The sequence below is a fragment of the Vanacampus margaritifer genome, chromosome 2 (genome assembly GCF_051991255.1).
Source record: "Vanacampus margaritifer isolate UIUO_Vmar chromosome 2, RoL_Vmar_1.0, whole genome shotgun sequence".
NCBI classification, from domain to species: domain Eukaryota; kingdom Metazoa; phylum Chordata; class Actinopteri; order Syngnathiformes; family Syngnathidae; genus Vanacampus; species Vanacampus margaritifer.
Genome location: NC_135433.1, coordinates 50,751,392 through 50,767,194, shown reverse-complemented (window position 1 = coordinate 50,767,194; position 15,803 = coordinate 50,751,392). Strand labels below are relative to the sequence as shown.

The following is a 15,803-nucleotide window of genomic DNA, read 5'->3' as shown; positions in this document are numbered from 1 at the left end:
GAGTAATCGAAATTCATAGAATGTAATCAATTACACTTTATACATTTTGATTGCAATCCATGTGCTGCATTGAAAATAATACTTCCTCTACTTCCTCTACTACATCTGTTCATGACTCATTAAGAGGATAAAGAATATATGCCTGTGAGTATTGTTATGTTTTCTATCTACATGCATTACCCCACCGATGCTTATAAAACAGTTCTAACAATTAGCATGTCAAGGGCGTTTACATTGTTTGGTAGCATTAAGCTAAGTGGACGTTGCTAAAGCTAAATCTATGTTGTTTTAATTACACAATGTCTACTTGTAATTGTTTTATCATTAGTTTGACGATTAATTAGAGCTGTCAAACGATTAAAATGTTTTAATCAGATTAATCACATTTTAGAATTTTGATTAACCTCGATTAATCACCCAATAAAAAAAGGCATTTTAATCAATTTGAAGAGCACCTGTTACATGTTAATCCTTTTGACATTTAGTGTTATGAGGACGTCTTCAACATTTTATATGAGCAGACGCTCATCTTCCTCTCTTTTTCTAATCAGTTAATTACTTGCATAATAAAAAATAAAAAAAATGACCCCAGTAGTTTGACATGAACAAATATTCTGAATGTCATTTATTAAATGCTTGACATCAATGCATGTAGTTATGTTTATTGCTCAAACACAACCTGTGCTACCTTTGATGTAACCACCTGCGGTCAAAAAACTTAAAGTATGATTAATCTGCATTAATACATAATCAATGTATTAATTTAATAATAATTAATCATTGAGTTAACACTTTAAATATGACAGCACTACAATTAACTTAAAGTGTGAGCTTGAAGCCTCTCTTTTGATAGATTGTTCAATATTTAGCAAGCATAAAACACTTGTATCTCATGTTTGTGCTCGTAAGACAAAGCAAAACATTTTTTTTTTTTTTTAATGGACCAAATGATGTGTTGTATCTCAAAAACCTTGTAAATTGGGTCATTTGTATTGTATAATTTCACCTTATTCACTCAATGGTGTTAGGAATGACGATCGTTACAATGTTCCCCTAAGACTCAACACAGGAATTGTAGCGTTACATGAGATGTGGATCAAGAGATAAGTTGATTCTGCACACATGCAGCTGCTTTGCGTGACCCTTTTGAGCAATTCCCTGTCATCTCAAACAGTGTGCTCAAGATTAGAAACGTTTGCACTATTTTAAATAAATATGAATAACACAGTTGAAATGAAAGCCACATTGTAAGGCACATCGAGGCCAGATTGGCTTCAGAGATGTGTCCCTCTTGCAGCAATCAAAGTGATGTGAAGAAATGTTCTATTTGGCTCCGCCGGCGAGGGCTGTAATTCTTCTCTCATGGCAAGTTTGTCTGCTGTAGCCAGCTTTGGCGTGAAAGAATTATTATTAGCATTATTTGTCGAGATGCCTGAAAAGTTTTTTTGCTCTCCACTCTCAGCTGTCCAGGCGCACGTGCTGAAAGGGGACAAGGCGGGCGAGTGGTGGAAGTTCACCGTGAACATCATATCGGTCTACAAACAAGGCGAGCAGCGCATTCGTCGCGGGGACCAGCTGCTGTGGGTGCGCGCCAAGGACGTGGCCTGCAAATGTCCCAAGATCAAACCCGGCAGGAAGTACCTGCTGATGGGCTCGGACGATGACGACTCCCCAGGCCAGAGCGGGGTGGTGGCGGACAAGGGCAGCCTGCTCATCCCTTGGAAGGACCTGTGGGGACGCCGCCTTCGGAAGTTTCAGCAGCGCGACAAGAGGGGAAAGTGCTAGAGGGGGGAAAAGGGAGGGAGGGAGAAGTGGAGGCAAATCTCCAGTGATTTGCAAGGAAGAAGGGATGACAAACAAAACTGGAAGGATGATTCCATTTTTCGATAGAAAAACACAAGTGTAATGTAAAAGGGGTAATTGAGGGCTGCTGCTCTGAGTTGGGACAAAATATTAAGGAAAAAAATAATAATTTGTGAAGGAGCTCATTCTGTTTCTGTTTGTCTGTTTGCAGAGTTTGCACCTAGATGAGTTACATCACAACGCATCAAAATCATCTGTAACCTTATTTTGTAGGAATTTCCCTGAAACTGAACATGAACAGATTTTTATCATTACGGTAAAAATAAGTTGCCCGATGTTTCTGAAAGTGTTCATAGCTGTGGTCAGCTCCTCAAATGCAAACGTTACAAACAGACGCTAACATGGGCCTGCTCATATTAACACTACGTTGTCGTGGTGACCTCCGCAGTGTACAAGTACATTTTATGTGCATACATTCAAAGTAGATCGATGTCATAGCATCAACTAGATGTAGAATAGACACGTCAACCCTGCACTTACTACGACTAGTTGACTTATTTTAGAGCATATGAGATATGTTCATATTTTTTCAAGTGACGTGCAAAAGGGTAAACATACTCTATTATGCCATTTGATGCAAAAAAATCTGTATAGTTACATATTATGTGATATTAACTATTGGAAAGTGCCACTTGTACAGATAATAATGCTTCTTTCCCTGATGAATTGTTAATGAATCGCTTTTTCAGATGGCAACCCAACCATTTAACTTTATTAATACCTAACTTTTTTTATTTAGTTTCATACTGTCGCTATAATCGCTTATTACAGTAACAGTGGTGACATTTGAAATTATGAGTAAGAAAAGTCCCTCAGTAATACTGTATATATTCTAGTCAGCAATGTTTTAACTTTTGTTATTTGTTCCCATTTGCTCAGTGACTGTGCACCGCCAAACTCTTCACACAGTAAATAAAAGATGTATTATTTTTCTATGGAAGTCAAAAACACATCGACCTGCTGAAAACTGGACTTATAACAAGAAAGCGTGGCGTTTCTCTTCAAATATAGTGTTGCCTTGAGATACGTTTAAATTATTCTGTGACCACACTGTAACTCAAATCAACATTCCTCATTAAAATCAACGGGTGCAATTCAGCCGTTCCAGCCTCCCATAAATGTCAACAATTTTGTCCTGCATTTAATAAGGTAAATAAAAATCTATCATATTGTAGTTTATAAAAACATATAAGAGTAAAATTATTATGATTAATTCATTGCATCTCTGTGGTGTTTGTGACCTGACCCCCAGAAATGATAAGGTCATGCAGACACCCCCCAAAAAAAGTATTTCAAAACTACTGTAAGTGACTCAGAAACTGAAGTAATATGCGTCAGTTTTCACAGAGGATGAAGAACAGTATAATTTCTGTCTCTATACATATGTTGCCGCACTGTTTGTGTTCAAATATCTGTTTCTGAATGCATTACAATACTGCTATATGTTGGAGATGGGGTTTTTTTTTGGGGGGGGGGGGTTCCTTTTATGTGATAGCATTAAGCTAGCAGAATGAAAGGTAAGGTTTTAAATACATAGCATGTCATTCTCTTTGTTTTATGTTTGGTTTGACGGTAAACTTCAACCTGGAATGGCATTTTACAGTTTGAAGCAGAATTGCTCGCTATCTGCCCAACTGTTGCTACATATCGGTCATATCACACATTTTTGCTCACAAGTCAAAACAAAAAATGTACTTGTATCTTGAAGAACTGGTAAGTGGGGTCACTCGTATCTCAAGGCACTACTCTCTTCAAGTTAACTGAACTGCCAAGCATGAAACTAAAATCACAAAGGCTGACTGCTGGCTACATTGATTGCGATGAATACACATGCAGTATTTGGTGATTTGGTGTTGTGGTGACAGTTACATGTGGAGTGATGAAGTAACAGGTTGCATCACCTCAAAGCAGCCAATAAGTGGTTATTTTAAAAAAAAAAAAAAAAATTGTTTTACTTTGGCCTTTTTTGCTTGTTAAATACAAAGTTTAGCTACGGTGTTTCCACCAGGTTGACAATTTGAATTAAGTCATGCTTTCTTTGAAAATTAACCCAGTGGCGCACTTCAGTAGTCTGCATCTAACTCTAAAATATGCTAAAAAAATCTCTGTCAAAACAAATGTGGTGGTGGTTTTGCAGAAAGGTACTCCTACCACCCTTCTGCCCCCCCCCCCCACCCCCAGACACATATCTGAATTATTTTGTTTATACGGTGAGTAGCAGTGGCCATTGATAAGGTGGTGTAATGTCTTGTAATACTAATATATTATGTTTATCAAAGGAATATATTTAATGATGTGTGAAACATTGCAGCTTTTGTGATTATTTTTTTTGTCCTTTTTTTTTTACGTTTATGACCTTTTGCATTGAATTATAGATGGCTGTAATGAAAAGTTTTGACATGTGGTTGCCAGTTGAACAGCCTGATAGCAGTGAAATTTAATTCATCAGAAATAAAGCTGTGTTTAAAAAAAGAGAGAGAGCCCTGCTGAAATCAGATTTTCATTTCTAGTCTTGCAATCGCAAAACTACGCAAATGCATTTATTCAATGCACATCATATCATTTTAATTAAATATTATACCGCTTTTTGATTGGGTGACAACATTTTGCTTGCTAAAATATAATAAATACTCACCAAGATTTAATCCATTTTCAGACGTGGGTCATCTTTTGCAGTAGCCATTTTCTATGCTGCTTGTCCTTATTAAGGCCTCAGTGGAGTTGGATACGATGTCTTTGCATGAGAGCTGCAGTTACACCCTTGATTGGTCGCAAGTCAACCATAGGGCACATATAAACAAACAAAGATTCACACACCTACTGTGTAGGCAGTTAGTATTCTTTTTTTGTAGACAGCACACTTGCACTCAATATAAAAACTCGCACATCTTCATTTTCGTGCCGGGGCAAGTCTCTTTTTTCTATGTTTGTAAATTTGTCAGACTGCACTACGGCATTCTGGGCACTCCATGCAGCGGACAATGGGCATTTTCTATTACATGCACCCGGTGCACCTGACAATTTGGTGACAGAAAGTAGACTATACTTTAGACTAGTGATGCACTGAATATTCTGCCACCGAAAATGGCAATTTTAAAATAAAAAAATTAAAGCCGTAAGAATATGGTCAAAATAGGATGTTGTGGTGACGCAAGCAAAAAAAAACGCTGCAAGCAAGCGTCTGTTTGAATTAAACAGCGAACGCGGGGATGAGTGTCCGCCTTTTCTTGTCGCTGGCTTTTCAGCTGTGAGTCTACACCGGTCAGCCGCAGCAGCTCCCGGGGTCATTGGGCACACCAGTGAAGAGGGGCGTCGCTTGGTGTACAACATTTAAGAGGGTTGAAAAAGGACAGAACTGTCGTGTACTGCATTACAGGTGAGCCACTCTTTCTCCCGCAGCGCCTTTCCCTTTTTTTTTGTAGACTAGACCATAGACCAACTATAAGCAAGTCTGCCAACATGTGTGGTGGGTGCCATTGTAGTTCATTCATAAATATGAAAAGAGTTTGCCTCTGAATCCTTGTTGAAATCAAGTCGTTAAACGCATCATTATTATTATCAGCTTTTTAAAATATTTTGGCACAGTTATGCAGGGGGTCACACACACAATATAAGCGATTGGAGTGGAAGGCGGTCTCCAAGCACCCACTTCACAGCGGTGATCTATGATCACCTTTACCAAATTTAAATCATCCGCAAGTAGATGTTTGCTTGCAATTCCTTATAAACTTACGATCACCTTTACCAAATTTAAATCATCCGCAAGTAGATGTTTGCTTGCAATTCCTTATAAACTTACTTTGTGTGTTTCAATCTTCTGCATGGACTCCAGCAAGTCTATTTCTGCTTCCACAATGTTAAATACTGTGTGCGCCTCTGCAGCACTGAATTTAAAGGGAATGAAAGTATGCGCTTTCATTGGGCAGAAAGTAAGTCATCTGTGTTCACTCCCACAACGGCACAAACACAACGTTCTACCTGCACCCAACTCCACCCATGCACACATTTAGTCTACACTTGCTCAAGGCATGGAAAAAAGGCCATTGGTGCTCAATGAACCTAACATTCATGTTTTTGGATTGTGCTAAGAAGCTAGAGCAGAGATTTGAACTGTTGGGCATTGGACATGCTGACCACTGGCTTACATATTTATTCTGCCATATTCTATTGAGATAAAGATGGCTGTATACATTTCATCTTTACTAAGGATAACTGAACCCATTTTTTTGCCACTGTTAAAGAGGTGTGTATGAAACAATAGGCTTATTTTATATTGACATGTTTTGAAATGTTTGGAAATTTTTGAGATATTCTAGATTCTTCAAAATGGCCACCCTTTACTCTGATTACTTCGTAGTACAATCTTGGCATTTCAACCTCTGGGAACTCTTTCAAGACTGTTGGAAAACCATTTCAGTTAACAGACTACCTCTTAAAGCAAAAAAGTAACCTGAGCCAAGGGTGGCTGTTTTGAAAAATCTAGAACATAAAACATGTTTTGAGTTATTATTGAGTTATTTTTAAATAAATTACAAAGTAAGTAATTATAAAAATAAAGCAATCGCATTAAATGAGAAGGTGTGTCCAAACTTTTGGCCTGCACTGTAGGCTACTGTTAATAGATATGTATTGTAAGAGATAAATGATTCATAGCATCGTAATTGTTACCTAGTCCACATGTAATGTTGAGAAAGAAAAAAAGAAAAATTTGAATTTGAGGTAAAAACAAGCATTTAAAAAATAAGGATTGTACGCTGACAGGAAACATCAACCAAGTTCTGCTAAATGTATTGTTCAGATCCACTGGGGGAAAAAAATCAATTGTGGTTGTCGTAATGAAGGTTGAACATAAGGAGTGATGCCCCCTGCAAGTTTAACCTAAAGTGCAGATGTTCCTGAAGCTGGGAGGCAACATCAGTTGCTCTATTCATTTGGGGATTTTAAAACAAAATACTACTTAGTGGCCATGCTTCGAATGTGAGTCCATCTGAATTGACAGGATAGTGATATACTCTTTCTGCAATGCTGAGTGCAAAAATGCTCAAAAGGGACCAACCTGTTAAGTCACCAGTGACGTTTAAGCTGTGTTCTCCATTAACTTCGGCTCACTGCTGTTACTGGCTGTAAAACATGTCGAACTTGCTAATAAACTGCGGGGAGCACAATATGATACTGTTGGTTTCATAGTAAAGGTACACAGTTAAGACATTTGACTTGACTCTTAATTGTTCATCTTATGGCACTTTTTTGTGTTCCAACATAATAAGCTAAATCCACAGAGGCATGCTTAGGTGGCTTCTGTGTGGATAAAACCTGACCTGATCAAACACCACTGGGATCAAATAGTTCGTGGCTGTGATGTGGGTAGAGAGGGAACATATGACAGAACCTTCTGACTTCAGGATGATGTTCATAAATCGCTCAATGGGCCCATCAGCTGCATCAGTTTGGAACTTTCCACAATTGCACCATTGCCATTGTCTTCCTGTTAACGGTGACTACACTTTGGAAAAATAAAAAAATAACAATTTCCACTTGCTTGCCTGGCTCGCTGTTGCCAATGATGTGACACAATGAGGTTATTCCAGGCAGAACGGCCTTCTTGCCCTTGGTGTGCTGTGCTGACAACTGAAAGGAAACATGTTTATATGCTCACTAGTACCCACTGAGCATTACTGCCTTAACACAATGTTATGAATTTGTCCTTATATTTGTTCCTTATTCTTCTTATTTGAAAGGCGCTCTAAATTTAGACTATGGACTCTCTGTTATTATGGAATGCATTGCTAACTTCAATCAAATGAAATTCATATACTGTATAAATCCTATTGTCTAAGACAATATTATTTTGTTTAGTAATAGACATGTCATGACTTAAGTGTTTTATTGCACTACACTGTCGAATATTTGCCATTTATTAAAGCAATAGAGGTATAGAAAAGGCCAACTTGGGACTGCTTTAAAGGCAATACCAGTTAAATGTCCTGTCTTGAAACTATGTTAAAAAGGAATAAAATGAAGAAATAAAAAATGGCCCCTAATTAAACTTGCTTCTAACCCTTCCAAACACTAAGATATGCAATAAGAAAAATGCAAGCATAGAACAGATCATTTTTTTAACATTACAGAACAATGTGGTTTCAGAATTAGAAAAGAGAAAAAAACTCTCAAATTTGCCACTTTATAAACTCGCAAATTTACAAAAAAAAATTGCGCAAATTTGCCACTTTATAAAGTAACAAATTTAAGACTTTATATAGTGGCAGATTTGCGAGAAGAAAAAAAAAACTTTAGAGAAATACACGAAGCGTACTACTCGACTATTTGTGCCAATATTTTTCGGTCGGGTTTACAAATAGGAGGATAGTAATTGCTTTAGCATAGATTAACCATATCATGTTAAGCATTCGCTCTTTGAACCGTTGTGTGACGCCTCGCTTTGCAAAGGGTCCACACTCGGACGATCAAGCATTTAAGTTAATTTGTTCAAATGTATATTTACTTGTACATTTATGTTTCCAGAATAATTATTTACACATTCATAAATTTTGGTATTTTTTTGTACAAGTATCTAAGTTGATGTGTTGAATCTGCTACTCTCCGTCATTCACTAGCATTTACCTAAAGTACGCTAGCATCTGATTGGTTAGTGTTAGTCATCTGAAAGGAGATCAGGAAGTGTTGTCGCTCTAGCTGCGATGAATGACGAGTAAAGTTTAAATTTAAGAATGAATCCGACTCCATCCTGCCCTTTTATTTTATAAAGTGTCCCATTATCCACCATCAAATCCTCACATGATTAGAATATAGCTACGCTATGTGTATTTCTTGTAAGTTTTTTTTTTCTCTGAATATTGCCTCAGCCCTCTAAATTTCTTTTTTTTTACGTGGCCCTAATACGCTGTCGTACCTTCTCAGATTGTCTTATAATTATCGAATTATGTATTTCCAAAACATTCTGGTGTAAATGAACAAGGTTCTAATGGCTATTAATGGGGGGAGGGAGAGAAGTAATTATTGAGACCTGCCCAAATGAGTTTGGCCACAGAGTTGAGAGGCCTGAGACACTTGAGTGGATTAGCTGTTTGGGAAGAAGAAGGGGGAACACCCGAGAGGATCACAGAGACTGATTTGCATCATCGGCCTAAAGCGCCACCGTGTCTAATCTGCGCTCACACGGCCGCGTTTCACACATCGGGGGAATGTCTGGAAAAAGGACTTCTCTCATAAGGGACATTACCAAGTCAACATATTCAGTCAACTTTCAGGCCCAAGACACATTTGTTCAATTCTGATTTAACATGTCTGCAAATTAACTTTGGCCTATATACAATTTTATCTGCATCAACTGATGTTAAAACTGGGACACTATTTCAAATGCTAAACATCAAGGAAACCTATTGTAGAATATCCCACTTTGGCTTTGTCAGTTTTTTGAGTGACAAAAAATGCAATTTTTCCCAAATGTATCAAAGTTTAATTATTGTCTTGAAAGTGTCACAACAAAAAGGCAACATAAAACATTGGTTGTTTAAATCAAATGTAAATTAAAAGATGGAAGATTTGTAATGTGTTCAAAAGGATAAATGGTCATTAATGGGAAATATACCTTGTTTTCACCAGACAGCAACAGTATACACCAGCCAACTGATTCATGTAATATGTAATATATAAATGAGAGGGATGTTGGATACCACTTTTTTTTTCAGACCTATACCAGTACGAGTACTTCACTCTTGAGTTGCCACTGATACAGAAATCAAGTTCTAATACCCCTCGTACTTTTGATAGACAAAAGTTCCCAAAAAACAATGATAGATCATTTTAAAGAAATACCAATATTTCAATGCAGCATGTTTCCTTAAAATTGCATGAAATTAATGGCAATTTTCTATTCTTTTTATTCCTAATTTCAAGTTCCTGATTGTAAAACGGCCACAAGAGGGCAGTATCGGACAACGTCATGAGTATCGATACCTTGAACGAAAGCCTGGTAATGGTATCGGCCCGATACCTCTAGGTATTGGTACACGCCAGTGTACAATTAGTACAGTGGTTGGTAACTGGTAAATGGACTGCATTTATATAGCGCTTTAACTACACCATATGGTGCCCAAAGCTCTTTATTATTAAGCCTCACATTCACCCATTCATACACACACACCGGTGGTCGACTGCTGCCATACAATGCGCTGCCAGGTCCACTGGGAGCAAATCGGGGTTCAGTGTCTTGCTCAAGGACACTTCGACATGGTCATCAGGGGTGAGGATCGAACCCACAACCTTACAGATGGGAGACGACCACTCATCCACTGAGGCACGCTGCCCCTTCTCAAATGGGAGTATGTGTACCCCTGGGGGTAGGTGATGGCAATCCAGGGGGTACGTGAGATTTTAAAATATATTATTGTAAATAGTTCAGAGTAATATAAGTTCAAAAAATTTATTTCATATTCAGTAGGCTATTCATTTTCAGTGTCCTATAAACCCAGCATCTCCCCCAGACCAGAATGGTTCGACCCAACTAGCCACATGGAAACACCTGTCAATCACTTGAAAACTTTATTTAAAATTCAGTTACCTATAATTATTTCTTTTTGAGAACAGAGCTTTACTATGATCCCAAAAGATGACACTTTATGTTACGATCTATCTCTGGATTGCAGATGAAAAGTAGTCTTTTGGCTAATTCTGGCATATTTACTGAAATGTTTTCATACTCTTGTTAACAAAAGTGGAAAAAATGTGAAACTAATAGAAATAGTTCAAATGAATTTTTGACGTCTATAGCCATCAATGGCAGTGAATGAGGTAATATGTACTGTCCCTGATACAAATAAATAGTTGAAAAAAGTACAAATCTTTACTTATATTTAAATTAATTATTTATTCATTTATTTTCTTATTTAGAAGTACATTTTTATTTCCAAATAGTTCAAGAGACCACATAAATACAAATCGAGTTACAAAGAAACTAGGTTTTAAGTATTTTTATTATTATTATTATTATTATTATTGCAGAAATGCTTTGCGCTGGTTAGGGGGTTTTTGGCTGAAAAAAATATTTCACAGGGGTTACGTCACTGAAAAAAAATTGAGAACCACTGTAATATTTGGGTTACTCCAGTTAGTGATACTAACGAGTAAAACAAAAAAAAATTACACCACTGTCAATATAATACAACACAGTACAACACCCTGCAAACCACAATAATGAACATGCAAAATAATTATAAGAAATCAAAAATGAACATTAGTATTCTAAGTAAAGGAAGCGGTTGTGGGTTCAAATCCAGGTGCTTGCCTTTCTATGTGGAGTTTGCATGTTCTCACCATAGCTTTCGAAAATATCTATGGTAGATTAATTGAAGGCTCCAAATTTTCCATTGGTGTGAATGTTAGTATGAATGTTTGTTTTTGTGGCCAGTTCAGTCCAGTCCAGTTCAATTTAGGGTGTACCCAGCCTCTTACCACCATACCTTGACCATCAAAATTTGGGAGCCATCCAAAAGAAAGTATAAATTTTCACGGACATCTGTCCTGCGATGGCTGTTTTTTCCCAAGCCCTCATTCGCAGTCATGTGACGTGAAGAAGGGTAGTGGGAACTGAAGAGTGAAGCATCTTTGGGGATGTAAGGAGAGCTTAAAGAGGCACTTGATACAGGACGTGCACGGATACGTATAGGCGCAATCCAGGACACACACACACACACACTCGCCAAATGCATGACACCCTCTGCATTTGACACTAACACCTTTCGAGTCCTCCCAACCCCCGACTCTTCTTTCCCTCACCAATTCATTCCCCCCAAACCTCTCCATTTCTCTCTTTCAATGCACATGGTTCAAAAGCTGTATTTCTGGCTTACTACATTGGGGCACAAAAGCTCTTCTTATGCATCCTGGAGGAACCCCACTAGAGAGGCCTCCATCCCATCTTGGATAGGAGAGTGCACACAGACAGAGAGCTTTCTTCTCATTACCATTTCCATACAGGATTAAGCCACTTGGCTTTTGGATCTTGTGTAGTATATTTTAACCCTCCCCGACTCCCATGTGCATTCTCTGGCTCTCAGTTAAATGTGCAGTGAGACAATAAGCTCATAAAATCGTTCTTTTTCATGTCTTTCCTCGCACACAATCACATTAAGAGCAGCATGAATGGATTTAATTCAACAATAAGTAATTTATCTCCCGGAGGAGCCCTGTCTCATTCTGTCATGCACAATAGAACATGAACTGCGATTTGACATTTTTTTGTAAACATTCCTTAATGTCTGGGTTGTTTTTATGACGATGCCGATTCTTATTTTTATTGATTTTAACCAATCTTTAATATAAATACTGCTAGTGATAACGAAACCGCAAAATCCAAATATAATCTATTGTGCGAGGCTGGTTTATAATTATTCCCATTGGAAGCCATTTATAGCAGATTTGTGTGTTCCAAGCTCGTCATAAAAACTCTACTGATGATATTTTAGGTAACATTGTAACATTCTCAAACTGTCATTCAGTATAAACAGATTGTAAAATACGACCAAATTAAATGAAAGCTACTCCTTTGAAGACACCCCGACAGAATCATAATGGAGATAATGCAAGCATTGCTGCTTTGTTAAACACATTTGTCAAGTCAACCATATCATATTCATAGTATTGAATATAATGCACTGAACATCCAGACCCTTTATGATGCCATTACTGGTGTTATGGATACTTTTTCACCGTTGCCCACAGAAAAACACAAAGGAACAAAACACGGGTGTTTTAAGTAATACTTTAAATGCTGTAAAACTGTACTTAAGAACAAAGTAAGTTAAAATTAAAAAAAAAAAATCTGTCAATTATATAATACACATTTTGCTAACTTGGCACAATGAAAAAAAGTATTAACTTTCATTGCACGGAAAAGAAAAGAAACAACAGCTAGCTAGTGTTGGCTTTTAAACCATCAAAAAGACTTGTCCGCTTTGCTTTGGTAATGTTGTGAACCTGACTAACAAAATTACCATTTTAGCTAATTAGTATAACTGGTGGGGGTGAAAAAAACATTTTTCCTGTATGTGTTTTACAGATTAGGCAAATATTTCTTGAATGCCACAACACATTTGCCTCAAATCATTAGTGGAACAACAGCAAACAATTAGGTTGGGATTGTGCCTTATAAGTCCTATGATATGTTCATTAATCAAGAATCACCCACAGTTTACATTACTTTTTTCTCTTTAAACATTTTTTACATGATATTTATGTCCGTGGAGGTAGAAAAAATAGCAAGCCTAGAAAGTATGGATGGGGGCAGTAAAAAGTCATCAGAAAAATAAATACTCAGATATGTGAACATTCTGCACTAAGTACTTTGTTACTCTACTACCACTGTCGCACGATTATGGCTTGATCTCAAAGTTTAAAGGAACATTATTCCATATCGGAAGGTGCGTGTGAGTACGTTTTTCATGCTAAATCAGTGACAAAAGATGGAAAACAGAAAGAAAAAAAAGGCCATGTGGAATTTTCCTCCTAAATGCTTGGCTCTCCTCCCACCTTCTTCCACCCACTCCTCATTGGGTTACATTCATATCTGAAATGCTCAGGGACAAAAACAAACTCCAGAGTGACTTCAGGGTCTGGGATCTTCAAATAAAGCCGGCCCGGGTGTCATGGGGACCAGGAAGTGGAATTAACTGCTATATTAGCTGACCTTCATCTTGTTGTTTGTCGCAACGTGGCTGGCCGGGTCCGAGGCCGGCCTGTAACCACGGTCTCCGGGCCCAACAATGTGGGCATTTCCCTCGGCAGAAAAAACACACACACACAGGCTTTGGAGTTTACTGAGCAAACAAGAAGACCGCTGCCAAACACTTCTCGCTCCCACATTTCACAATCACTTTTTCTATTGCCATTTTTCCCCCCACTCTTTGCTCTTGCTCGTCCATGGAGCTCTGAGAAGCTCGCAGACAGTTCTGGGTCGAGTGTGAGACAGAAGTTGTGGGGAAACAAAGCGCTGACCTATGTTGAGATTTAGTGTTCGAAAAACCATTCACGCCGCTGTCAGTACGTCTATAACTCTCAGAATGTTGGCAAATTTTAAACCTGTTTAAAAACAATGAGATGGCTTGTGTATGACTTTTCAAGGCATCCTAAAATTTACATTACCAATTGAGTGGATGACTTATTATAATAAGTCACATTCAATGTAAATATCGGCCTATATGACATTGCACTAAGTTCATTGAAATCAGGAATTTATTTTACAGAGGATAAGCGGTTCAGATAATGGATGGATGGAAGGTTGCAATGTCTGACTAAAAAGTATTCAATCAAAAGTCATGAATCACACGTCTTTGTTTAGTCTTCGTTTTGTGTCATGCTTTCCCTGTCTCGCTATTTTCACGTCATGTCTACTCGTTTTTTGCTTGCACCTGTAATTGTCAGTCCTGTTCCTTGTGTCTACCAATCAGCTTGTCCAGGTGTACCTCGTTGTCTCGTCTCGTCTGCTTCTGTTCATAGTTGTTGTTTATCATGGTTCCTGTCTTGGTGATTTTTTTCCCCCTTGTGTTTCTTTGTTACTTTGAATCTTGATTATTTGGGGATGTTTTTTTAAATGAAGTACACTCTAAAAAGAGAATTGTTGAACCAATTTAAGATTACAAATTGAATTGTTGACCAATTCCAAAAACAATTGCTTCAATTGGTAACACAATTTAATTAAATTAATCCAAAGTGAATAGATTAAATTTAATTGTTCATTAAATTTTTGATCAATTTTGGATTCATTTAATTATGAGTTCATTAAAGTTCATATATTCGCTTTGGATTCATTTTGGATTAATTTAACTCAATTAATTAAACTTAATCTATTTACTTTGGATTATCTTAATTCATTTGTGTGTTACCAATTGAAGTGATTTTATTTTTAATTGGTCAACAATTTGTAGTCTTAAATTGGTTCAACCATTCTTTTTTTAGAGTGTATATATTGGTGATCTTTTAGTTTTTTGGAAATTATTATTTTTGGGGTCGGAGAGTCACTATGTCTTACCTCTCAGCTTCCTTGCATTTGGGTCCGCCATTATTTGCCTCAACTGTCAACTGTCTTGCCTCACACACACCCATTTACCTGAATCCCTGACGGAATCGAATGGTCAGAAACACAACTAAACCTGCATGAAATTACAAGCACAACATTTGCTGTTTTACTTAGAATTGGTATTTAAACAGTCCTCTTCATCATGCTGTTCATATTTTGATGTCATGAGACCAAGAAGACACCTAAAAGTTGATCACCAGTACATCATCATTGTGAGGCCTTTCTTGTCAATGGATCTAACTTTGGGCATGCGCATTCAAAAGTTGAAAAACGTCAAATGAAGTTCACCTTGAGTTTACAGCACATTTTGGGTTCATATCATTGCCCAGAAAACACAGAAAATATAGAGCGATCTGTTGTTTTTGTTTAAATGGAGTTGACAGTAAATGTGTGAGCAACAGCATCTGCAAACTAAAGGAATAGATTGACAATCCATTCATGTTTCCTGACTAGAAGTGGATGATGCGCTAAGAGGGATGGCCACTATGGTTAAAACAACAACAACATTCTTCAGGTATGTAAGGTTGAGATGAAGGGACAACAGAATGTCAGCAAAATGTCAAGTCCCAGTGGGTGATGATGCTATTGGGTCAATGTGTGTGTCTCACAAAGGTGCTTACAATTCATCCTAGCAGGCATCAAAGCGCAAAGGCCATCAAAGGCTTCCCATCGACGTTAGGATCGAAAGTCTCGTCAGAGTAATCTTCACAGGAGGAGGATTTAAGTCGGCCTGTCTGCCACAAACAAATCGATGTAAAGATTACCTGAGAGATCTCACAAACACACGCAGGTGCCTGGATGAACATCACATCACCTTCTTGGACTCTCACAAAAACTGGTATAAACA

General features: G+C 37.6%; 1 protein-coding gene across 2 annotated transcripts in view; it reads left to right on the top strand.

The window, feature by feature from the left end:
- The window catches only part of ntn1b (netrin 1b), a 53,134-nt gene extending 51,349 nt beyond the window's left edge, over positions 1-1,785 (top strand). For both annotated transcript variants that reach the window (XM_077559699.1, XM_077559698.1), the window contains exon 7: positions 1,463-1,785. In XM_077559699.1, the coding sequence (XP_077415825.1) occupies positions 1,463-1,785 (323 nt within the window). The remainder of the gene's footprint in view (positions 1-1,462) is intronic.
- The last annotated feature ends 14,018 nt before the right edge of the window (positions 1,786-15,803 follow it).